At 47.6% G+C, this 26,708-nt stretch overlaps 1 protein-coding gene across 1 annotated transcript in view; it reads right to left on the bottom strand.

Annotated features, from left to right (window-relative positions):
• The window catches only part of PPP1CA (protein phosphatase 1 catalytic subunit alpha), a 176,492-nt gene that overhangs the window by 87,062 nt on the left and 62,722 nt on the right, over positions 1-26,708 (bottom strand). Inside the window, exon 2 of the mRNA XM_078659196.1 lies at positions 14,597-14,728. Coding sequence (XP_078515322.1) covers positions 14,597-14,728 — 132 coding nt within the window. The remainder of the gene's footprint in view (positions 1-14,596; positions 14,729-26,708) is intronic.

A 26,708-nucleotide genomic window follows, 5' to 3' on the forward strand; every position in this document is an offset into this window, starting at 1 on the left:
TTTTTTTCCTTGCCTTCCCTTTTTGTTACACTGTGGTAAAGTCTGCAGAAGTATTTTGGAACATGGAATCTCACACATTACAATAGTCAGCAAGAGTTTTGGTGTTTAGCCCCGTCTAACAAGCCCCCCTGAGTAGATTTTCATTGTGATAATCCAATTTTATGCATGTGATTTAGCTTTGTGTGTATATTAATCCAATTGTTTTGGTCCGGCTTGTCATATTTAGCTATTTTCCAGGCTCTTGTAGTCAGAAAAATTTATTAAAAACATGCATCCATATACATTTCGAGAGGGGCCATGGAGCATTCCTTTTCGTTGGTCTGTTCTAATATCACTCACATTCTGTTTGTGACGTGTTAGCATATAGAATGTGACAATGGGTCAGCCCACTTCTGCCATTGATTCTCATGGCCTGTGAGTGACTGCAAGGCGGGGGAGATCGTGGCCGTCCTGCTGGCCCTGTCGGGCTGGGTGCTGGTCTGCTCCACGCTGCCCACCGACTACTAGAAGGTGTCGAGCATCGATGGCACAGTCATCACCACGGCCACCTTCTGGTCCAACTTGTGGAAGACCTGCATCACCGACTCCACCGGCATCTCAAACTGCAAGGATTTCCCGTCCATGCTGGCCCTGGAGGGTGCGTCCTGACGGGTGGGGGCTGTGTGTGTCTGTGGCTCTGTGTATTGCTCTGTGTGTGGCTCTGTAGGTATGTATGTGTGTGGGTCTGTGTGTGGCATTTGCGAGAGATTAAGCTATTGGCATTGTAAATGACAGTGCCATTTATTTATCTGTTTTCAAAACCAACACATACATAAAAATTTTGTCATTTACAATGCCAATAGCTCTAACTTTTTCAAAGGCGAAACCGTTGCATTGTAAATGCTTGTTTACTCCTGTTGTGGACTGGTATGAGAGATAACAAAAGTGTTCTCACTTCCCCCCCCATTCCTGAGATGGTACTAATTCGCATGTTCTAGGTTGTCTAATCATTGGTTACTTTGCTATAGGACAAAGGGCTAATGTGACACTGATGCTAGCTGTTTGGGATTTTCTATGTACTGAGGTGAGTTTCTGGTACACCACAATTCACGAATGTCCTAGGTCTCTGTGCAGAGTTCTGTGTATGAGCATAAATCATTGAAACAATTGCACACTTCCCTGTGTGCCCTGGCATAGGTCAGTCACCCCTCTAGCAGGGTGCACTATACCAGTGGTGAGGGTACATGTGCATGAACAAAGTACCCCTACAGTGTCTAAGCCAATTCTTAGACATTGTAAGTGCAGTAATGCCATTAAGAGTTTGTTATTACGAACTACACAGCTCCATTATGGCTGCTCTGAAAACTGAGAAGTTCGGTATCAAACATCTCAGCACATTAAACCGACAGTGATGCCAGTGTGGGATTTAATGAAAAATGCACACAGAGGGCATCTTATAGATGCCCCCTGAAAACTAACCCACCACTAGTGTCTAGGTTGAGTGGCTACTTTCAGCTGCCACCACCAAACATGTTTCTGAACCCCTGGGTCGAGAGCCTGCTGCTCTTTGGGGCCTGAAAATGCACATCCTGGGATGGGGTGCAAAACCTACTCCCACAGGATGGTAGGGTTCATGAAGGGGAAGCTTCAAAAGCTTTCAGCAACTGGTCCCCACTGGTTCTGACCCCCACCGTAGGTGGGAAAAACAAGTGAGGAAGAGAGGTGTGCCCACCTCTGCCCATACCACCCTTCAGGGGGGGGAAGGTGAGGCGAAGCACAACTCAGTCCACACCATCTTGAAGATGGGAGGACTCAGCCAACCAGGGACAGGCTCATGCCCTCCCTCCCACTGGAAGGTGGCAGAATAGGGGGTGTACCCACCCCAGGGAAGGGACAAATTGGTCCCTGCCTTTTACCTACCTGTAACGCCCCTAAATCTAGTATTTAGGGGCACCCGGGACCTTGCTTCCGCAGATCCAGACAAGAAACAAGAAAAGAAAGAACGAAGAGCTGTGCAGCAGCTAACAAGAGGAAGACGCCCACTGACTTGGCCCCAGCCCTACTGACCAGTCTTCCCCCTTTGACCTGCTCCTGCGAAATCCTGGTGTACTGCAGCCAGCAACCTCAAACCCCAGAGGACCTGCCTGCACTTCCAGACTGCTTCTCCCATGAACACCGGATTTGTTCAACTGCAACCTCTGGCAGCAGCCGGAAACCGTGAATCCACCCCACTCTGCACCTGCCGTCCATTGCCCGAGCGAGCAAACACCATGAGGAGGTCACCCATGGCGATCCTGAAGAGTTCCGGCGACACCTGACCTACCTCAAGCCTCCAGCTGACACCTCCAGCCTAAATCCAGAAGTCCTCCCTAACCGCACCCAGGAGCTGGTAAGAAGATCCGACCCCAAAAGGCCCCCCTATACCAGACACCCCTCTGCCTTGTGTTCCCAAACCAACGGTGCCTAACTTCCTAACTTACCTCTCGAAGTGGTGGTCGCACCCAGAAGTCCTTTGTCTCCCTGTCTGAAGTGATTTTCTCCATTGGAAAACAGGCATTAGACTTCGAAACACCTGCACCCGGCCTCCCTAGTGCCGCTGAGGGTGCCCGTTTGGTGCTAATTTATTTACCTATTTGCCCTGAGCTAAAGCCCAGGAGCTTTGCTCCCGCAGCCAAGTGGCCTGCTTGTCAGCAGCCACCAACCGGAGGCCCCTTATCCCCAATTGGATAACATTGGGCCTCAGCACTATGCACCCGGCCGCCCTAGTGCCGCTGAGGGTGTAACAAGAGTGCATCCTGGGGGAACCTTTGTTCTAACCCCAGAATCTCAAATCCAAAGACTGATTACTTACCTAAAAATCAATAACGATATTTTCCTCCACAGTATAACATTGACACTTTTTCCTGAAAAAGTTTAAATGTGGAGTTTTGAACCTTAGTCTTTAAAATTGCACGAATTAACACACTTTTACTTACCTGTTTACAGGAAATGGCCCAGTGCCGCATTCAGGGATACAGCACTGAGTAAGAAAAGTAATGCAAAAGTAACACCTGCTATTTTACTGAAAATCCCATTGAAGTCGGTTTACTGTATTTACAAGTGATTGCATTTATTACTGTAAAGTATTTATTGCTCACCTGTGCCAGGCTTGCTTGGTTCTATAAATAAAATAACTAAAAGAATATTTTTAAACAAAAACAAATGGTCTGAAGTTCAGTCTTTGAGTGTGTGAATTCATTTGCTGACCGTGTACAATAAATGCTTAACACTCCTCTGATACTGCCTTACTGCTCGACCAAGCTACCGCAAATCGAGCATAAGGTTCTATCCAATTTTACCTCTGCCTACCTTTGGGGTTCCACTGGACTCTGCACACTATACTTCACTTTTATATAGTATATACAGAGCCAGCTTCCTACAGAAGGTATGAGGCTATTGCGAGATGCAAGCGTATAGATGTATACGCTAAATTTGACAGTTGTAAATGCAGTAAATAGCAAGTTATATTTTGAACTGAAACATCGAGCGGTTTGCTATGGTTATTACAATAAACCGCTTCCATTTTGCTGCATAGCAAGCTCCTGTAGTAGGCAGTCTAGCTTCTTTTATAATGTTCATACAGTCTGGCGGAAGATTGAGATATCCAAACGATCATTTCAGGCGCCAGATCGCTAGGGTGAGATGTCTGGGATCTGGGTGTTTTATCTCTCATATGGCTCTGCGTGAAGAGATTGGATGAAAGATGCCGTTATTGATGAGGAACTACTGAGCTCCAACAGGGCGGTGAACCAAGGTTGACGGGCCCATGTGGGAGCTAATAGGAATAGTGTGAGGGGAGTTTAAAAGCTTCCGAACCACTTGTGGAATGAGTGGGAGAGGTGGAAAAGGGTAGGCAAATATTCTTGACCAGTCCTTCCATAGTGCATTACCTTTGGACAATGGGTGTGGATATCTGGGGCGAAGCTTGGGCATTTTGTGTTTGTGTGTGGCGAACAGATCTATTTCTGAAAGAACGGGAGGAGAACTTTAGGATGGAGTCCCACTCATGAATCTGTCTGCAGTCTGCTGAGCAGATCCGCGATCTGATGGTCTACTCCCGGAAGGTGTTCTGCTACAAGATAGATTTTGTGATGTATGGGCCACCTCCATATGGCATGTGCAAGGTGTGACAGTTGGTGTGTCCCTCGGTTTTTGTATGTAATACTGGCTGTCGTTGTCTGTGCATATTAGGACAACTTTGCCTACAAGGTGAACTTGTAAGGCTTTGAGCGCAAGAACTACTGCTAGCAGCTCTAGATTGATGTGAAGCTGCTCCTGCTTCAGACTCCACATGCTCCAAAGTGTTTGTTTGGAGATTAGCTCTCCAACCAGTGAGCGAGGAGTCTGCTGTTAGAACGATCTGTGGAACTGGGTCTATGAAGGGCTGCCCTCTGGAAAGGTCTTGTGGATTCCACCACTGCAGATAGCGATGTGCAGCTGTCCACAAACACTAGATCTGATAATTGACCCCAAGACTGACTCCACTGATGTGCTAAGCATTCCTGAAGGGGACGCATTTGAAGCTTTGAATACAAAACTATTAAGATGCAAGGCTCCATCATTCCCAGTAACTGCATGAATACCCAAGGTGGCAATGAGTGGTGGGGTTGGAACTGGGAAATTAGAGACTGAATGTTGCAGATTCTGACTGGACTAGGACAGGCTAGAGTTTTGTGAAGAGAGTGGCTCCCAAGTAAGTTTGGTGTTGAAGGGTTGGAGATGGGCCTTGGACCGATTTACTGTTAATCCAAGATCATGTAGCAGCTGTACTGTTTTGCAAGTGTGTTGTAGACAGTTTGCTTGCGAACTGGCTTTGATGAGCCAGTCTAAGTATGGGAAGCACTGACTAGGTTGTCTTTTCAGATGAGATGAGACTACTGCCAGGCATTTGGCTAAGACTTTGGGAGCAGTGGTGACTCCTTATGGAAGCAATTTGAGCTGGTAATGTTGACCCACTACCACAAACTTGAGATCCTTGTGATGAGCAGAATGTATAGGAATATGGAAGTAAGCGTCCTTTAAGTCTAAAGTAGACAGTCACCTTTCTGAACGAGTGGGAGCACTTCAGTAACTTACCATGTGAAAATGATCGGATTGTATATACAGATTTAGGTCTCGGAAGTCTAGTAGATGATAAATAGGAACTATACTCCGGCCCCTTGATACTGTAATGGGACTGGCTCTACAGCTCTTTCTGCAATAGAGAACTTCTTGTTTGAGAAGGTTTAAATGCCAATTACATTTTGTGTAATCTTGGAGGTATGTTTGGGGGAATTGGCGTAAGATCCAGGCAATAACCCGATTGGATAATTTGTAGAACCCATCTGTATGAAGTTATTGTATTCCAGATGGGTAGAAATTGAGAAAGGCGTCTGACAGGTGTGGAATGATCGGGGGTAGAGGAAGGAAGTCAGTTTGTTGTTTGCAGGGGAAGTATGTGTTACCTCTACCTCTTCCCTTGTCGTTATTTCCTTGAAAGCCTCCTCTAAAGTAAACTCTGGAAGAGTGACTATTGCCTTTTTAGGAGGAGGAATTCTCCACGGATATATTTGAGCCTCCTCTGTAAAAGGAGCAGCGAAAGGAGCCCAGATTAGAAAGGAACGGTAAAGCCCCTATGGTTTTTGCAACCTCGGTCTTTCATTTTTTTACTTATCGAGGGGTAGATTTAGAATGGAGGCTTGAACTTTGGGTTTAAACCCTAAAATTGAGCAAAGCGTGTCGGCACAGAAGAACACTGGTGTTAACTGCGCAAGCTGCGGTATCAGCTACATCTAAAGCACATTTAATGGTTGTATTAGAAATAATCTTTTCGTATTGTATTAAGTCACTGGCTTTTTTTATGTTCATCTGCTAAGAATTGGATCAATTTTTCCAGCTCGTCGTAATGAGCCCTGTCATAGTGCTAAAAGAGCCTGGGTGTTGGCAATACGCCAGCGATAGCCTGCTTGTGTGACTCTTCTTTTACCAGAGGCATCTATAACTTTGGATTCCTTATCAAGAGGCAGAGGTTTGGTTTGAGAATTTGCTCTTTTGCGAGCGTTAGAAACAACTAGGAGCCTAAGGGGAGTTAACATTTGATGTAGATTGGGTCCATAAGTGCTGGCTTATTTTTTTGGTTTACTCTGGGTGTGACCATTCTGGCACGCACAGGGTCTTTGGAAATTTCATCTGCATGTTTGAGCATACCTTTGAACATGGGCAGTGTATGCGTTGTTCTTTAAGTTCCTCTCAAAGTCTCAAAGAGAAAATCCTCTTCAAGGGCCTCTTTGTAAAGTTGGACCCCATGATATTCAGCCCCGTTGAGTAATTCTATGTACCCTATACTGTCGTCAGGTGGAGAGGGTTTAGAAGGGTATAGATCTGGGTCAATATCTATGTTAGGATCTGTATTGTAGCCTTCCCATGGATCAGGAGTAGTGTCCTCTGGTAGATCCCCCCATCCCCGTCATCTTGGTGATCAGGTGACTAGTTGTGGTGAATTTGTAGGTGTAATCAATAAATGTGAGTTAGGTGGGGGAAGGAGGTGCGATAGGAGGAGAAGGATCAGTACCAACATTTTATATTTTAAGTGGAATGTGGTAATCTTCCTGTACCTCTGGTTTTCTATTAACTGGTAATTTTACATGAACATGTCCAGTTTTAGGATTAATCACCCGTTCTGTTTCGGGTCCGTGTTAGAAGGCGGAACGTCAAAACGAGTCTTAGATTGAACAGGAGCTATTTTGTCTATCGGCGACGTCATTTTTGGTGTCGAAGATTTCGGCTCAGAGGGTTTCGGACCCGAAGGGATGGTCACTATGACATGTTTGAATTTGTGTGCTGTAGTTTGCGGCTCGGTGCTGGAACAGGGCAGACTTGATCCAGAGCTGGAAGGCTTTAGTGTATGTTTCAGTGCAGAGCCTGAAGGTGGGACGTTCAAAGCCTTTTCTCGGTGACGACCTTGGCCCAAAGGCAGTGCAAGAACCGGATATACTCCCTATATGTTGACCCAGTGGAACTTACTCTTCCATGTCGGAGTCTGCTTTGGACACAGATGTGTTCCTTCTCATCCTTGGTTCCTTGTGTGAAAATCTTCATGGCCAGAATCTTCAGAAGATATCTGGTGCGGAGCCGCTTTGTTGATGCATTTCGTGAAAGTTAGCATGTCTGTCAGTGTCTTCTTTCTTAGGAGAAATGGGCACGCTTCGCAGTCCTGTTCGTTGTGTTCCACGGCTAGACACAAGTTGCACACATTGTGCAAGTCGGTGCGCGGAAACTTAGCTCAACACCGGGACATAATTTGAATGGAGTTAGTTCCATCAACTGCGAACTGACCAGACGCTTTTCGGCCTCCTGGTCCTCCAATCGAAGATTTGATACGATACACGGAGGATGGGAAACAATTGAGAAACAATACAATCAAGGGTAGTGGATTGCGTACCGAAGGGAACTCGAGAAACGTTGTCGAACTGGAGCTCAACAATTCACGTCCCAAACCGATGGCAGAAAAAAACAATCCAACAATGGAGTCTATGCCCATGCGCTTTATCACCAAAAGGAGGAGTCACCTACCTCGTGCCTGGAAAAGACTTCTTCAAACAAAAACAAAGTGCAAACATCCGGACCCAACACTAGATGGCAGACTTATGCAAAGCATGTGCTCTACAGCTCACATGCCTCAAACTTGGATCTATGATGTTACAACGCATACTTTTACAACGCATACCGTTACAACGCATTTTTTACAACGCAAAAACTTTTACAACGCATACCATTACAACGCATGTTTTTACAACGCAAGTACTTTTACAACGCATGCCATTACAACGTAAGTATTGGTAAGTATATAATATATTTTTTTTAAATTAATTGTAATTAATATAATTTAATTTAATTTATTTAATTTAATTTTTTTACCCTGTACCCCTGTACCCCCAAAACCCAAATTAACCCAGAAACCTAAAAATACCCCTGTACCCCAAAAACCCAAAACTGTCCCTGAACCCAAAAAAAACCCTGTATCTCATAAACCCAAAACTGTCCCTGAACCCTAAAAATACCCTGTACCCAAAAACTGAAAACTAACCCTGAACCCTAAAAATACCCCTGTACCCAAAAACTGAAAACTGACCCTGAACCCTAAAAATACCCCTTTACCCAAAAACTGAAAACTGACCCTGAACCCTAAAAATACCCCTTTACCCAAAAACTGAAAACTGACCCTGAACCCTAAAAATACCCCTTTACCCAAAAACTGAAAACTGACCCTGAACCCTAAAAATACCCCTTTACCCAAAAACTGAAAACTGACCCTGAACCCTAAAAATACCCCTTTACCCAAAAACTGAAAACTGACCCTGAACCCTAAAAATACCCCTTTACCCAAAAACTGAAAACTGACCCTAAACCCTAAAAATACCCCTTTACCCAAAAACTGAAAACTGACCCTAAACCCTAAAAATACCCCTTTACCCAAAAACTGAAAACGTAAAAAAAACCAAACATATAAAATATTAAATATAATTATATACTTACCAATACTTACGTTGTAATGGCATGCGTTGTAAAAGTACTTGCGTTGTAAAAACATGCGTTGTAATGGTATGCGTTGTAAAAGTTTTTGCGTTGTAAAAAATGCGTTGTAATGGTAGTGCGTTGTAAAAGTTGCGTTGTAAATGTTGTTTACCCTCAAACTTGTGTATATTACTTTAATTTAAATCAATATAAATTTCATAGCATGTGTTAGAAATTGGGGTCTGGTTGGCAGGTTTGTACCCTGTCCAAGTAGGGACCCTTTCTTCTAGTCAGGGTAAGGGGATTACACTTCTAAAATAAACCCTGCTCAACTCCTTGGTAACTTGACACGAGCAGTCAAACTTCTCAGAGGCAATGTGTAAAGCATTAGCACATAACATTAACAGTGAAAACACTACAAAAGGACACCATACCAGTTTTAGAAAAATAGCCAATATTTATTGGCGTAAAACATGACCAAAACGATAAAAATCCAACATACAGTAATCATAATACAAATATTGCAAAGATAGACAAAAAATATGGGCCTTGCATGGAGAAACTGCAGTATACTGTCAGATCCCAAAGGCGGACCTTGCATGGAGCGACCGCAGTGTCCGGTCAGAAGCCAAAGGTTGACCTTGAATGAAGAGACCACAGTGTACTCTAAGGGATCCAAAAGTCTGACCTTGCATGGAGACCAGTGTGATCTCAGAGAACCTTTCTAAAGCAGAGCACCCTGGCACTTCAGACCAACTAGTTGGATTAAAGTGAAACAGTACACACCCCTCAATTAATTAGCTTCTGAATGAATGCTCAGCATTAAAAACATGGTATTTACATGAGATCAAGCAGCATGGCGACTTGGAGGCAGAAAACGGCGCCTCTGCTGCAAAGTTCATGGCGTTGCTCCAGTTAGGAGGAAGCTTACACTCTGAAAGTACAAAGAACCTGCACAACCCTGGTGAGTGTAACAGGGAGAGTGCGTAACCCACCTCCAAAGCGCAGAATGCTTCTATGGCAAACATCTGATACAGCTGTGTACACTCAGATCAAAGTCCAGTCTGATGGGGCCGTGTGAAGGGAGAGCAAGCAGAGGGCAGAGCGTTCTGCACATTTCAAAACAAGCCACCAGCTGTAATTCGTGGGAGAGATTGGCGTTACAATAGTGATCTGTCCACAGTTACATAATGTCAATTTGATTGTCTAATAGTAATGCAAGGCCTGTCCATCAGGAACTAATTTCTCATATGTACTAAATTTATTTATAGTCAAGTCAAGTAGTCTTCTATAACGCAACATATCACCGTTAGGTCTCAGGTCGCTTGCAGACACAGTGAGGCTCATCAGGTCGCTATTGGTTGGGCAATAGCCAGGTTTTTAATTCCTTACGATAGGACATATGATCTGAGATGGACGAGATGTGAGGGAAGCTTGTTCCAAAGATGGGGAGCGAGATGAGAAAAAGACTGTCCACCCTGTCTCGTGGTGCGCACTCTAAATGGTGTTAAGAGAAATTTAGAGCTAGATCTCAAGGTTCTGGTCGGTTGGTAATTACGCAGTTTATTGCCTAGTTACCCTGGGCCAGAGTGGTAGAGGTTCTTATGTATGAGGCAAAGTCTTAAATTTGCCTCTCAGCCTGATTGGTAGCCAATGTAGGGATTTCAAATTGGTGCAGGAAGATGATCTCCTGGGTAGATCCAGAATAAGTCTGGCAGCAGTGTTTGAGGGTTTGTAACTTGCCATAGAGATCTTATTTATGGAAGCCAATAGGGCATTACCATAATCTACTAGACTCATAATTAGGCCCTGGATCAATGGTTTGCGAGATTCGATTGGTAGCCACTTAAAAATCCTACGCAGATTGCGTAATAATCCATAGCAAGTGCCCACTACCCGGTTTACAAGAGTTTATCGACAATTTGTCGATCGTGATCCCCAAATTGCAAATAGTTGATTTAGGAGGTGGGCAGGGGCCCAGTGATTGGGGCCACCAGTCACTGGACCAGTGATCTTCAGCTCTGCCAAACAATTATCTGTTTTGCCCTTGTTCAGGTGCAATTTGTTTTGACCCATCCAATTGTCAATGTGGGTCATACATTTCTTGAACCGGATAATAGGTGTCCAAGGGGTCAGGGCCAAAAGTTAGCAGTTGGGTATCATAGGCATATGATACCGTTTCAAAGCCATACAATCTGATTTTAGCCAAATGAGTCATACAGATTGAAGAGCATGGGACTCAAAATAGAACCCTGCGGTACTCCAAAGCATACTGATCTACTACATGCTGCCATAGGACCAAGTTGCAACGAAGTAGATCGGTCTTTTGGATAGTTCTTAAACCAGTTTATTTATAGACTAGCAGCCCGTCCAGACATTGTCCGGGTATGAAATAGAATGTGTATTTGGCAAGGGCAATTTATTTTAAAATCGCGCGGTAGACAAAATGTTTTGTTTCATTAGAATAGGGACGGAGAAGACCCAGCTGCAGCCCTGGTTGATGTTACCAGGCGGGTGTAATTGGTGTAGTGACCCGCCGCCTGAGCCCGGCTACAGCCCTGATTGATGTTAGCAGGCGCGTGTAATGTCGTTGAATGAGAGAGTTATCAGCCGCGGGTAAATCCGTTTAATGAGAGAGTTGAGTGACAGCGAGTAGGAGAGGCTGCAATAATTGTCCCCGCAGACACGCTCATTTGCGTGTTCCCCCGCTTGAGGCCCAGCTGCAGCCCTGGTTGATGTTATCAGGCGTGTGTAATTAGTGTACTGATCCGCCGCCTGAGCCCGGGTAGAGCCCTGGTTGATGGTAGCAGGCGCATGTAATTTCGTTAAATGAGAGAGTTCAGTAACAGCGCGCAGGAGAGGCTGCAGTAACGTTACTTACCAGGCCTCCAGGTGAACGCGTTTGTCACGCCCCCAGCACACGACCACTCCCCCGCTTGAGGCCCAGCTGCAGCCCTGGTTGATGTTATCAGGCGTGTGTAATTAGTGTACTGATCCGCCGCCTGAGCCCGGGTAGAGCCCTGGTTGATGGTAGCAGGCGCATGTAATTTCGTTAAATGAGAGAGTTCAGTAACAGCGCGCAGGAGAGGCTGCAGTAACGTTACTTACCAGGCCTCCAGGTGAACGCGTTTGTCACGCCCCCAGCACACGACCACAGCAGACTATCTTCTGATTAATGTACGACCCACATGGCATGACGGGCGGAACGTAGCACACGCCCCCAGCGTTTCTCACGCCCCCAGCGTGCCCCTTGATGCGGCGCAATTGCGTTCACATGGCATGAAGGCTGGACACGCCCCCAGCGTTTGTCACGCCCCCAGCACACGCCCTCAGCCCACGATGTGATGGCCGTACCACACGCCCCCAGCGTTAGTCACGCCCACAGCACAACGCAGACACGCCCACAAGGGACTACTCTGCTGGCACGGTTCTTTTACCTTTTAAATGTATAGAGGAGTTGGCCTAACGGCTAAGGCGCTCGACCTCGGAATCTGGGTTCGAGTCTTGGTAACTACGCCAAACATCCTGTGATTCAGGGCAAATCACTTAAATCTCCCCGTGCCTAACAAAAAGGAATGCGTGTCCTCATGTAACGTAACTGGTGCTATGTAAAGCGCTCCGATACCTGATTCAGTTCGGGTCAAGTTTGCGCTATATAAAACTCTGCAAAAAAAATAATAATATGGTGGCCGTCTGCATAGCCTATGTCCTGCTACAACTGCCCTTTCCAATGCTGTATTGGGTGTTGTGATTGGTGCTGTGGTTACAGATTACCAGCCTTAAAGGTTTGGGCTCTCTTTTTAACACCTTGGCTGCTTGAGATATTTTCCTCCTGTGCTGGGCCATAATGATAATGGGTGTGGACATGACGAGCTGAGCTCGTCATGAGCATTGAAGGGGTTATAATATTAGTATGGATAAATTTAAACCTGGTTCATAGTCAAATACAATGCAAAGATGAGTAACAATTAGCATGACAACCAGCCATACGGTACACCAACACAGCCCAAGTTAACAATCAAGACTATTTGCAAGTATTGTGATGAGGCGGGTGCAAAAAGAACTGATGGACGGAATGCTGAACAATGTCAAGCATTCACCCCTAGTTCGGATATTTGGGCCTAAAACCATATTTTTTTGCTCACCATGCCACTCCAATTTGGACCCAGCCATATGCAAATCAGTTTTCACCCTGATCAACATGGAAACAGTACAGCTCGAACTGCCAGGACAGGTCTTTACTGGCCTGGCATCTGGTGACTTGTTTCGGGGCATCACCCCTCAGAGCAGGGTCTGGGTCACCTACGTAAAGTGACCTATGAAGGCAGAACCCCAATGGTCTGGCAATAGTTCGTTTTGACTGATGAGGTGGATGCATGGCAGACACTTGGTGAGTTGGACTGAACATACAGGGGCACGTGTACGTGTTGCAATTGTCCGAGGGCAGACTATACAATCTGGCCCTCACTAAAAGCCATTGAGTGAGGACCAGGTCCAAGAACAGTTAAAAGCAGAGGGGGCTCAGCGACGACCGGTGCAAGTCATGCCCTCAACTCCAAGGACTGACCAGGTTAGAGCTCTTCTGCCTACATGTGTTACACCTTACAAGCGAGTTAGCCTAGGGTTCCCAATCCTCAGCCAGTGTCACTACAACAAGGAATCAGTGTAGGGCTCCATGATGCCAAGAAGTTTCAGGAGACGTACAGGAAGACTTGCAGTCAGAGCGCCTGCTAGATAGAGCAGAAATGAGAGGTTGGAATACAAGCAGATAAGGTGAGTGGGGATCGATTTTCCATTCGTTCATCATACTAAAGGGCGCTTGGTAGGTGGGAGGGGCATTTTTAAACAGTTACTGCAAAAGTGATCACAACAAGGGAGGAGAGATCTAAACCCCCAAAAACTAACTCGAACGCCCCTCACCCCCTAAAACTAAATCTATTCTCCCAAAGCCCCTATAAATTAACTCAATACCCTCCCACCCCCCAAAAATCTTACACGATCCCTCCAAGCCCCTAAAAACTAACAGAATCCCCCACCCTTTAAAACTAACCCCAAAACCGCTTACCTGTTCTTGGCCGACGCTCCTATGAACTCTGCCCTGCACGAACACTAGACTGTCTTAGCCTGAACAACGCACATGCATGGTTCAGGCTAATTCGTTGTTCGTGAAAGTCGTTCGGCTTAGCCTGAACACATGCATGGTTCAGGATAAGTCGTAGTTCGTGAAAGTCGTTCGGCTTAGCCTAAACAATGCACATGCATGGTTCAGGCTAAGTCGTTGTTCGTGAAAGTCGTTCGGCTTAGCCTGAACACATGCATGGTTCAGGCTAAGTCGTAGTTCGTGAAAGTCGTTCGGCTTAGCCTGAACACATGCATGGTTCAGGCTAAGTCGTTGTTCGTGCAAGTCGTTCGGCTTGCGTGACTCCGGAACAAGCGTTCAGTAGGTTTCCCACCTCAAACTGCTTTTGCTCATTCATGAGGTCCCTTGCAGAAAATAAAAAAAATTACCTAAACATGCTCACCACTTCTGTAGCGCACATGCGGTGTTGTCAGCAGTAGCTGGACAAAAAAAAAAACACTCCATCAAAAACAGGACCAGTATATTCAGTGAAGATCCAAGTTCCGCTGTTATTCAGCTCTTAACAGTGTTTATTGGCCAATGTCTGAGTTCTGCCTGTCGAGGAGGCTGCACACCCACAGCAAGCTTACACCTGCCAGGACCACCACATTTCTGTTCAATCAGCCCCTCGAGATCTTGTTCTCAGCGCCTTCCAACCTCACCCAGGATTTCCTAGCATGGCAAAAGACTGCCAGTACTGCTCCCCTTGAAGCTTGTGAACTCCAGACCAGCACCATTAAGACCAAGAAAGTGACACTGCTTTGATGGACGCCAGGGGACTTTAGAAATGCCTCAGTAGCAAAAGAGTAGTCTCTTAGAGCCGAGAAGGACCAGCCACGGCACAGATTCAATTTAAACACGCTTAAACAATTATGGGAACAGCCTTTACAGTCAAAATCTTGGTCACTAGACCGCCCATCCTCTCAGGCACCAGCAAACCAAATCCTTAATCACTCTTGAACTCACCACAGATCTTGAGTGGCGCCTCCAGTTCCAGCAGAATGGGTTGGCTCAGGAAGATCTCTCTGGACTTCAAGCACAGGCCACGGATTTCATTCTCAGACAGCTGGACGTTCTTCCCTGGACGGGAACCTTGTACTGTAAAGAGAAGAGAACATTTAAGGCAGCTGTCCCCCACTCCGACAGATGCGCAAGAGCCAGCAGAAACATCTCCATAGGAGGTACACATTTGTCAAATCTTTATACACAGCACTCTGACGGGCCTATAGTTTTTCCTCCACACTTAAGTTGTGTCATCAAAGTAGAACCTTCACACACCCCTTTTTGGTATTAGGCTCCTCTGGTATACATGTCTCAATATCCAGCAGATACCTGAGGTTTTACAACAGACTAAGCTACACTACTCCTGTATCCTTCCAACTACAAGGATCGCATGCCTCTCACTGCCGCCTTACCTTGTCCTTGAACACTAAAATTAACAATTGGGAAAGGTGACTACTATATTTGATCTCTCGACCAAAGGTCTAGACTTGCCATTAAAGCTATAGGAGAGAGGATTCAGTACATGAACACCAGGGTTGTGAAAAGCACTGGGTCCAATATAGACCAGATAATCTATCTGGAATCAGATCTGGGTAAGCAAATCCATGAATACAGGACTGTTCCACAGGCATTCTACTGGAGCAGGCTCTCCATGCTAAGCAGGAAGAATGGGTCCGTAGGTAGAGAGAATTACTGCAGGGATCCAAGTGCAACATGCAGGTCACAAATACAGATTTACCAAACTCTGCCTTTTATCTTTACTACGTCAACAACTGAGTTTAAGGCACCATTACACATTTAGACGCCACAAGTCCAGTCTGTGGTCTGGAGTACAGAAGACACTGCTTAAATGTACTGGTGTGTACCCCAGTCTCTTTAGGATGACAATCCCTGCTAGCCTCCCAAGTTTAGCCCAGGAGTACTTGGAGGTCTCACCCACCACAGTTCGGATCCCAGACCATTAAATTCCAGGAACCCTTTCCAAAACACCTTGTTCTGCACCACTGACCATGTGAACATCTAGCAGAGCAAGGTTTCACGTGGTCCAAGACAAACCTACATCTGGGAACAAAAACTGCCATTTGAGTTAATTTCCTGCTTCCTTAGTGGAGAAGTGTGGCTCACTGGTTAGAGGAGGCAGACCTGGAAGCAGAGGTCAGCCCGGGACCAGGGTTCAATTCCCGGCTCGGCGGGGTCTTGAGTCCTAAAATGTCCATGGACTCGACAATTCTCGCTCCGGTGCCTACTCGATTCACGGGTTCACACTCTGCGACTCTGGGCAATAGCTTGCTTAATCTCCACAACGGCCCCTCGTGGCGGGATGCCTGGCTTTCACCTTGCGAATACCCTGCCGGGGTTCTCACAGGGGAATACCAGGACGGGTTCCCTAAGCAAGCGCTTAGAAATCGCTTGGTGATTTGCGCTATATAAATTCCTGTACATTCCTGCTAATTTCGTTTGGTGTTTTTGTTGCTCGCTAGTGTGACCTGCATCGTCTAGGGCATTTACACTGATAAAATGTCCTAAGTATGCATATGAAAAACAAAAACAATTTAACAGGTATGTACTAAAAAACAACAACAAGCGAGTCCTGCGGATTTAAAACTTTACTAAATGAAGCTTTTTTGCTAGACTTTTACTAGTTTTTATAGCATCGGAAGTGGTGGTACAGTAGCAAGCCGACAGCCCACTATGCCTGCCAGGTGGGTCCTAAACCTTCATACATGCAGCTTTATTAGGCACTTGCAGTAGAGGGCGAAATCCCCTGAAGCAGGTAATCTAAGCAACAGGGCTTTCAAATATAGGACAGAATAATAACTAAGAAAAGACTAAACTCGCTGTCCCAAAACATAGTACCTTAAGAAATTGCTGCGACAACCAGACCTTCACTCTGAATCAATGTATATGAGCTCATCTTAAGTAGCTTGCGAAGTACCTGCCCACCCCCCAAAGCACAGTTAACTGTAGCACTGCCCAGGCTGCTGCTCTTCAGGCATCTATACTGAATTCAGAACGTATGTTTTTTTGAGTTTCATCCCACAAAAGGCAGCTGGTCTAGGCCCCCAGTTATTGACACCAGCATCTCCTTTTCATCTAAGGCACTTTTGAAGTAGAAAGATCATTCCATGCGTAGGTGATCCACACCCCTGCACCGTCAACTAAAGCTTTAAGATTCGCATGATTGAAACGCCCCACTTAAAACATCCTTTTTTAGACCAGCTAGTAAGATCCTCCATTGCTGTATGTATCCAGTATTTGTAGAGTGCGCACTAAGTGCTGAGCTGCGACCAAACCATGAGCCCTGTGCTCCGGAGTCAGCCACTCTGCACCACACCTATCCCTGGGGAACATACTGCCCAAATTCATGAGAAAGCGGTGACCTCACAGCTCACTAGCCGACGTCATTTACAGGAAGCTTGACAGTTAGGCTTCATGCCCAACAGCGGTACAGAATCTGCACCTGGGGGTCAGGGAGCAGCTTCTCGTGTAGGCAGATGGGACCTCAGTCACAGCTGGTGCCTTTAGATCTCTGCCATGACATGGTGGATCCCAGCATCATTGACAGGACTGGTTGGAGGAGCAGGAGGCTGTTGGCACAGGTCTTTTTGGCTGACGGGGTTCCAGTTTAATGCAGAGATCTGCTGGCCGGTGCTGTTACACACCGTTCTCCCGAGCCCCGTCAAGGATTATATGCATTCTTTACATGCGTTACACACTGAGCAGCCTGGGAGGGAATGGGCGCTTTCGGAGGTACACAGAGGACACCCGCTCGTCCACATTACAGACTGTTATGAAGAGCTGCTCAATCGCTTAGTAGACAGATTAGATCCAGGGGAATTGATGGAGTAGTTTCTTACCTGTAACTCCAGTTTTGTAGCAGGGATATCTGTGTATAGTCATTATCTAGTGATTAGTCCCGCCCATGTGCGTGGACCCCGGAGCAATCAAAAATAATCTCTTTAACTGTCCTCAGTGCAGACCTGCATAGACACTTAAGAGAAAATTAAAGACAATAATGCAGCCTATACCTACAAGGCTACACTGTCCAGTACTTCAACTAGAAATGCAAAGGATTCCCACCAACATCACATTAAACACAGTCTGTTAAGTTTCACCGATAGAGAAACTTCCCCTTCACAAAATCCTTGAAATGATAGAGGAAGGGATGGACAGACAAGCCCCCATAGGCTGCCATTATATGTCTGGAAAAGGGATAACGTGCCTTTAAGGAACTCGCCAGAAACCCTCGGTATCTCATGATGCACAGCAAACTCCTTTTACTTCAAGTTCTTTTTGAAGGTGTATAAAGTAAGGCCTGTAGCATACATTACAGTACCATTTTCTCCACCGGGGAGGAGGGCGGGCGCTTATGACTATAACAGATACCCCTACTACAGAACTGGAGTTACAGGTAAGAAACTACACATTTTTAAATAGGAGATCTGTTTGTATAGTCATAATCTAGTGAATAGAATGGCAAAATGTAAATGTAAATGTAGTTGAGCTTATATAGCGCACAGCTACCCACAGTGGGTGTCCCGGCGCTTGCTTAGGGAACCCTTCCTGGTATTCCCCTGTGAGATAGCAGGGTATCCACAAGGTGAAAGTCAGGCATCCCGCCGCGAGGGGCCGTTGTGGAGATTAAGCAAGCTATTGCCCAGAGTCACAGAGTGTGAACCCGTGAGTCGAGGAGGCACCGGGGCGAGAATTATCAAGTCCGTGGAATTTTTAGCCCGTGACCCGCCGAGGCGGGGAATTGAACCCTGGTCCAGGACCGATCTCAGCTTCCGGGTCTGCCGCCTCTAACCCCTGAGCCACACTTCTCCACGCCAATCCCATCCCAATAATCTAACCGGCAGAGGAGAAAAAAAGACAACACCATTACTGTGCAAACAGATTTCTTAACGCAGCCTGCCCAACCTGAGTATCTGCTCTGGCATCAGAGTCCAGACAGTAATGCTTAGCAAAGGTATGTACCGACTTCCACGTGGCAGCCCTGCAGATCTATGCAATGGGAACATTACGTAGCAAAGCCGTTGTAGCCGCTTTGCCCCTGGTGGATTGAGCCTTGGGCTTACCTCCTAAGGTCTTATTAGCCTTCTGGTAACGTAACTGTATACAGGACACAATCCACCTAGAGATGGACTGTTTAGAGATAGCAAGACCAGTCCTGACTGACCCATAGTTGACAAACAGTTGGTCTGACCTACGAATGTCCTTGGTCTTATCCAGATAGAATTTCAACACCCTTCTCACATCCAGGGAATGAAGAGATCTTTCCGCTGGAGTGGAAGGATTCTGGAAAAACGTAGGTAAAGTTAGTCTGATAACATGAAAATCAGAGATCACCTTAGGAAGGAACTTAGGGTGAGTACGCATCACAACCTTATCAGCATGAAATACAGTAGAAGGTTCTTGACAACATAATGCCTGAATCTCTCACCCTTCGGGCTGATGTAATGGCCACAAGAAAAGCTGCCTTAGTGCTGCAGTGAGGCCTTATGATTGGGTTCAAAAGGATCCTGCATCAATCTGGACAGCACCCCATTCAATTCCCAGGAAGGCGGCGAAGGACTCCTAACAGGAGGAAACACTTTCTTCAATCTTTCCAAAAAATCCTTAATCACAGGGACCTGGAAGAAGAAGTCTGAAGGACATTTCCTGTACGCAGTTAACGCTGCGAGGTAAATCTTAATAGATTGAAAATTAAGGCCAGACTGAGCCAAATGCAAGAGATATGGAAGGACCACATCCTCCTTGCAGGTCGTCGGATCATAGTTCTTGGACGTACACCAGATACAGAACCTCTTCCACTTGTAGGCATAAGACGTCCTAGTGGAAGGCTGCTTAGCCTCCTTAAGAATGTTCATGCAATCCTCAGGCAGATTAAGGTATCCATATTGCACTCTCTCAGGAGCCATTCTGCCAAACTCAATGATGAGGTTAGGGTGCACCATCTGCCCCCCGAACTTTGTGAGAAGGTCCGGCCGACATGACAGTCGCATGTGAGGCTGAAGAGACCGGTGGAGCAGATCCGTGAACCACCACTGTCGAGGCCACTCCGGAGCAATGAGGATCATCCATGCTCTGGACCGGAACAGCTTGATGAGCACCGCCAGAATCATGGGAACGGGTGGAAAAGCGTACAGAAAGCTGTTTGACCAGCTGATCCATAGTGCATTCCCCCAGAGTCACCGGTTGGTAATACCTGGAGGAGAGGTCTCAGCATTTTCTGTTTTCGGCGGTGGCGAACAGATCTACGTCTGGAGTGCCCCACCTCCCGAAGATGCCTTCTAGAACCTAGTCGTTCAGAACCCATTCTGGGTTTTCTTGCACAAGCCTGCTGAGGGCGTCCACCTGAGCATTCTCCACACCTGGCAGCGGAGTGGCCGTTATAGTCAGTCCTCTGGCTAGCAGCCAGTGCCAGATTGCCTGCGCTTCCAGTGACAGAGTGCGCGATCGAGCCCACCTGCTTGTTGAGGTAATGCATTGTGGTCGTATGGTCAGTCTGCACAAGCAAGGAGTTGGTCTGGAAGGTCTGGAAGGACGGATGAAAAGCCTTCAGGGCCAAGTGAACCGCTGAGTTCCAGGAAGTTGATGTGGTACGTGGATTCCGCTGGGGACCACGTTTCCTGAATCTGTAGCTGGTCTGAATGTGCTCCCCAGCAGAGGAGAGACGCATCCGTGACAATGGTCTGACTCGGAATGTCCTTGTGAAATGGAACCCACTTGAGGATGTTCTCCTCTGAACACCACCATTTCAGGGACTGTAGGGCGTGAAGGGACAGCCTGATCCTGTCGTCCCAGCCCCCTCGCCTCTGGTCCTCCAGACATTCCTGCAGTGGCCTCCTGTGGAGCCATGCATGTGGCGTGAGGAAGATGCAAGAGGTCATCGACCCCAGTAGAGACGACAGTCCTCACTGTCGGAGATGGAGCAGCCATGAGAACCTGAGCCTTCCGAAGGATCGATAAGCGTCTCTCCGCCGAAGGAGACACGCTTGCTGACAGCGTATTGATGGAGGCTCCCAAGTACTGTAGGCATTGGACAGGAGTCGGGACAGACTCGGAGATGTTTATGTGCAATCCCAGCTGGCTCAACAGAACGGCTGTCCTGTTGAGGCTTTGATCAACCAGTCGTCCAGGTACAGGTAGACAAACACCCTGTTCTTTCTCAGGTGCGCTGCCACCACAGCCATGTATTTCGAGAAAGTCCTGGGTGCAGACTTCAGTCCAAACGGTAGTACGGTGTACTGATAGTGATTGGTGCAGACTAGGAAGCACAAACTTCCGGTGTTTCCGCCTAATGGGCACATGGAAGTACGCATCTTGCAGATCTATCGCGCAAAGCCAGTCTCCTCTCTGCAGCCGAGGATAAATCTGGTGCAAAGACAGCATGCAAAACCTCTGTGCGAATCCATTTGTTCGCTTGTTGCAAATCCAGAAAGGCCTGAACTCGTTCTGGTCCTTCTTGCGTACCAGGAAGAACCGTGAGTAAAGACCCTTTTCCCTTTGAGACAGAGGGACGTCCTCATTCGCCCTTTTTCTTAGCAGGGTATCGGACTCCACTTGGAGCTCGCGCAGTTGGAACCGCGAGCAAACCTGTGGAATCGTTTGAGGCGGACTGACAAAACACACTGTACCCATTGCAAACAATATTCAGCACCCACTTGTCCAGAGTAATTTTTCTCCACCATGACAAGTAATTTTGTATGCTTCCCCCACCCCACCGGAGCGGGTAACGGACGAGGGGGAAGTAGCACCTCCGGGCCTAGACCAGGCCGGGCCTTTAGGTGTCGAGGACTGCTTGCCGCCTCTACCCCTCTGGCGCTTCTGGAATGGACGCCGCTGGTACGGCTGGTGTTGCTGCTGCCCAGCTTGACGCCCTTGCCCTCTACCCTGGGCACCAAAACGTCTCTGGAAGAGACGGAAGGTCTTCTCTTAGAGTTTTTCTAACCAGACGGCCTTCAGGGTTTCCGCCTCCGCCTTCATGCAGGCCATCTCCTCATCCGCATGCCTTCCAAATAGCGCAGCACCAGAGAACGGCAGGTTGGCGACTCTGCTGCACCTCCGGTTTTAGCGAAGTTAGGCGCAACCAGGCATGACGCCTAAGATCAATCCCTTGGCAGTAACCGTGAGCCGCCAGGAGAGAGGAATCTGCAGCCGAGCTGATCACCTGGTTGGATACCATCATGCCCTAGTCGATGATTTCCTGAAAATCCTCCCTCTTGTCCCTAGGCAGGTGCTCCAGAAACTGCTGTAAGGAGCAGTATAAAGACCGATCATACCGACCCAGGAAAGCCGTGGCACTAGCGGCTTTCATTGACGTTGCTGCCGTACCACACACCTTCCTTCCTGTGGAATCCATCATACGGCTCTCCTTGTCCGGAGGCACCGTAGAGGAAGGGGCAGTAGCGTGCTGCTTCCTAGCCGGCGTGACGATCACTGAATCCGGCACCGGGTCCGATCTAAGGAACGCCGGATTGGAGTCTGGGGCTCCGTATTTTTTCTGCAGTCGGGAAGGAGAAGATTTCGTCGATGCCAGAGTCAGGAAGAGCTCAATAGCCGGCTCCTCCAGCCCTGGCAACAAGGGCAACAAGGGGCGAGACAACTGCTTCTTGTGCAGGGTCTCGAAAATCACTGACGTAGGTGTGGGGACCGTCAGCGTAATTCCCAGCTTCACAGCCCCTCAACAACACCTCTTGGAACGACACAATGTCATCCACCGGTAACACGCTCGTAAGTGGTGAATCCAATAAGGTGGGCGAGTAGTCGCGGGCACTGGAAGAGTCCGTATGATGGGACCTGGATCTGTCCCTACGGTGACGGCATCTTGACCGCGTTGAAGAGTGACGGTCACTCCTTGACCGGTGTCTCCTCCTTGACCGTGACCTTGATCTCCTAGGCCTAGGGCGATCCACTGGCCGTACTGGAGGGGAAAGCCGCGAAGGCCGAACCGGAAGCCTAGGATGTGGAGGCCCTGTAGGTGGCGATGGAAGGTGCAGCAATGATACAGACTGGAGGAGGCAGTGGTGGAGGAGGATTACAAGGAGGAGGATCCTTAGGCAACAGAGGAGGATCCTTAGGCAACACAGGAGGCGTAGGTTGCAAAACTCTCTCCTGAGGCGGAAGCCGGCAGATTTACGTTTTAAAAACTGCTTTTACATTGTGATACTTGTGACGCTTTTAAAAACTGCTTCTACATTGTGATACTTGTGATACTTGTGATTTTATACTTAATCTTCCAGCCGCTACGAGCACTCTACCGCCCAGCTGATTATAGCTGACGCGGACCAGGGTTGCCTTAGCAACGCCGCTCTTCGGCAAAGCCACGCCCACTTGCGTAGGCCACGCCACTAGCCTCACTGCTTAAAAGCTCGCGCTGAATACGAGCGCTTGTTGCAAAACTCTCTCCTGAGGCGGAAGCCGGGAGATTTACGCTTTAAAAACTGCTTTTACATTGTGATACTTGTGACGCTTTTAAAAACTGCTTTTACATTGTGATACTTGTGATTTTATACTTAATCTTCCAGCCGCTACGAGCACTCTACCGCCCAGCTGATTATAGCTGACGCGGACCAGGGTTGCCTTAGCAACGCCGCTCTTCGGCAAAGCCACGCCCACTTGCGTAGGCCACGCCCCAAATCTCCCCTATGTACAATGCACCGGATCCGGAAGCGCAGCGGACGAGCGCAGCGGGCGCGACGAATGCGCGCCGAAGGCGCGCATAAGGCAAGCTCGTCTGCGCCGAGACCGGGCACAGGGCCATCCCCCATGATCCGTCACCAGCTCCGTTTCAATAACATACCTCGGCCCAACTCCTCAGCATCAAGCAAACAACTAGGTTCCCTCACTCCCTACCTCACTTCAACTATAACAATCCTATGATCGGACCATTCAAGTGCCCCACTTGTACCGAGACCTCACCTACTCCGGTTACACTCTCCCCACCAGTGACGGCAGCACTTATAAATGTAAGATCCCTGCCAAAACACAAATATGAAATCGCTGATTTCATAGATTCTCAACAGATAGATATATTATTTATCACTGAGACATGGGGAGATGAGGCATCCGGCCCAGACTTCAGAGACGCCACACCCAACAACTATTGTGTGTGTAAGTTAGACAGACCTATAAGGAAGGGTGGAGGAATCGCGATTATCTACAAAAATCACCTTAAAATAACTACAGCAGACACAACCTACTCTGAATGCGAAGCCCTCCTTTTCTCGATAGGCCTCTCCAGTAAATCAACATTTAAAGGTATGCTGATCTACCGCCCCCCAGGATCCAGAGCTAAATTCTTATCACGCTTGGATCACATAATCGAGACGTCAATTGGATCGCCACAGTTTACCATCTTAGGCGATTTCAATTTTCACCTCGAAGTCTCAGAAGACCCAGACACCATAACGCTACTTGGAGATTTAGAGACAGCCGGTCTTACACAAATTGTTAAGGAACCCACGCACAAAGCAGGACATACGTTGGATGGACTTTTCACCAACAACCCTGAGATCTCCATTACCGAGGTCATTCCTCTAGTCTGGACAGATCACTCTGCAGTATGCTTCTCTATTTCCACTAAGCCCACTCCCCCCCCTCTCGACTCCTTCCCAACCCATCAATTTCAGAGACTGGAAAAACATAAATCTCAAACGGCTCACCCAGATGATACAGGATAGCCCATTGCCTAATGAACATGACCCCTCAGCAGCCTCAGATACCTATGTGGAGAATCTGATCGAAGCCTGCAACATATTAGCACCGACCAAAACTTTCCATCGTAGTAGAAAACTTCCTTCAGCCCCTTGGTTTTCTGAACCGCTTAGACTTCAACGCCAGTACTGCAGAAACTTAGAACGTCAGTGGGGCCGCAATTTCAATACTCCCGACAAGATTATCTATAAAAGCGCGCTCTCTAACTATAAAAAACTCATAAAAACAGAGAAAACCACGTACTATACAAAGCAAATTAACCAGGCCAATAACTCCTCAGGTAAACTATTCCAAGTAGTAACATTCCTGTCTAATCCACTCGCACCCCAGTCAGATGGATCACAAGCCCTCTCCGATGCATTGGCTAATTTTTTTCCGAGGACAAAGTCAGAGCCATCTTTAACATGTTTACACCTGACGCATCGCGCATTTCCTCGCACACTACTGCCAACAGTGCCCCCATATTCGCAGCTTTCGAACCTATCACCTGTGAACTCATCTAACCCTTGGTCGCTCGAACCAAATCCGGTTCACCTTTAGACCCATGCCCCCCAGGCATTCTTAACCTCATCCCTGAAGTTATTGCCCCACCTTTAACCAACATCTGCAATGCAATGTTTGCATCTGGTGTCTACCCCCCGGTATGGAAAAAAGCCATAATCAAACCGCTACTGAAAAAACCTAGTCTAGACCCTCTCCTTCCTGCCAGCTACAGGCCCATTGCCTGCCTCCCGTTCCCTGCAAAAATCTTTGAAAAGATCATGAATTCCCAGCTGTCAAACTATATCCACCTCAACAATCTACTGGATGATACCCAATTTGGGTTTCGACAGGGCCATGGAACAGAGACGGCATTGTTTTTTTTTTTTTTTTGAAAACCTTTATTCGAAAAAACAAGGAGTTACATGCGCAGGCCCACAACCATCATGGCCGGCCGCAAAACAGTTGATCATAGACAGGAGGGAGGTATACCAATCGGGCCACAGGATATACGAAAAGACACCAAATCCGGTCGTGGGAAGTAAAACAAAGGATATTAGGTTTTCGTTTGAAATTTACAAAAGGAGAGTAGGGGCTGTCACAACAAGGATATTGCACCACACGTAAAAAAGGAGAAAACCCAAAAGACATGGGGGACACACCCGGATTGCGAACTGAGGCAGGCAATAATTATAACTACCAAATAAACAAAACGACCAAGACGGTAATACCAAGTAACCGGTCACAATACAATAGACCACATTCCCAGCTATCACCCCAGAAATCCCACCCCAGTAAGAGAAAGTCAGGGGCCTAAAAAGACACCCGGAGAAAGAAGGCACAAAACCAAGGGACAGCCAGCCCTACAAAAGAGGAAAGAACCCTCCCAAGCTAGAAAAGAGCGAAAGGGACCATAGAACAAAAAAAACTAAAACAACAAACCCCCCCCACACCCGCCACCCTGCGATGGCTACGGCCTAGCCCATAAACAGCGTGCCTGTCGCCCCGAAACTGCCCCAAAGAAGGGAAAAAGTACAACAAGTACAAAGAATGGAGGAGGAGAGAATGAGACAACGAAGGTGGTAAGGATCAGCAAAAGAAGAAGAAGACCACCAACAATTACATATCCGGCCACCTACAACCGGCTTCCACATCCGACAGGATACCAACGGTCGGTGTAAGCAATGTCCCGCTCACAGTATACAGTCCCAGCAACGGAAAGGATAGCGACCCAAGAGAAATGTCTCAACCTAGCCCCTTGCGATCATGGTGGTTGATGGATTCCAGCCGTCCGGCCAGTGCTGCGGAGAAGAAACAATCCCGGAACAGCCAGCAGAGGATAAGAGGTCGCCCACGAAAGTCCACGTCAAACACAGTCATATGTCCGGGAATGGTACAATCCACAGGGCAATGCAACTGTAGGTCGGAAACAGCCGGCCAGAGCGATAGTCCCAGGAATGGATGTAAAGTCAGGCCACCAGCATACGAAGGAGATGACAAAAATGGCGCCCAGGGACGACATCCCGGCCAGCGTACGAAACCATAAAGTCCAGATCTCCTCCGGATCATCGTGGTTGGCACCTCAGCAGAATCAGATCCATGTTCCTCCGACCTCTCCATAGGCACCCCGGCATGGAAATCAACAGAAATCGGCTCAGGGTGTGGCGCAGTGTACAGCACTGGGGGGCAACCACCGCCCACAGGAGAAAGAGCAGCAAGCCTGCACCCCAAATCTCGGGCATAAAGACGAAGAGCAGCCCCAACCGCCTCCAGAGCACACAGGATAGCACCGGTCCCCAGCGGCGTCTCAGGCAAAGGGAGTAGAGCAGCTTCAACCACACCAGGCTCACTAATGAAAGGCAGCCCGGGAAGCAGA

The sequence above is a fragment of the Lissotriton helveticus genome, chromosome 1_1 (genome assembly GCF_964261635.1).
Source record: "Lissotriton helveticus chromosome 1_1, aLisHel1.1, whole genome shotgun sequence".
Classification (NCBI taxonomy): Eukaryota; Metazoa; Chordata; class Amphibia; order Caudata; family Salamandridae; genus Lissotriton; species Lissotriton helveticus.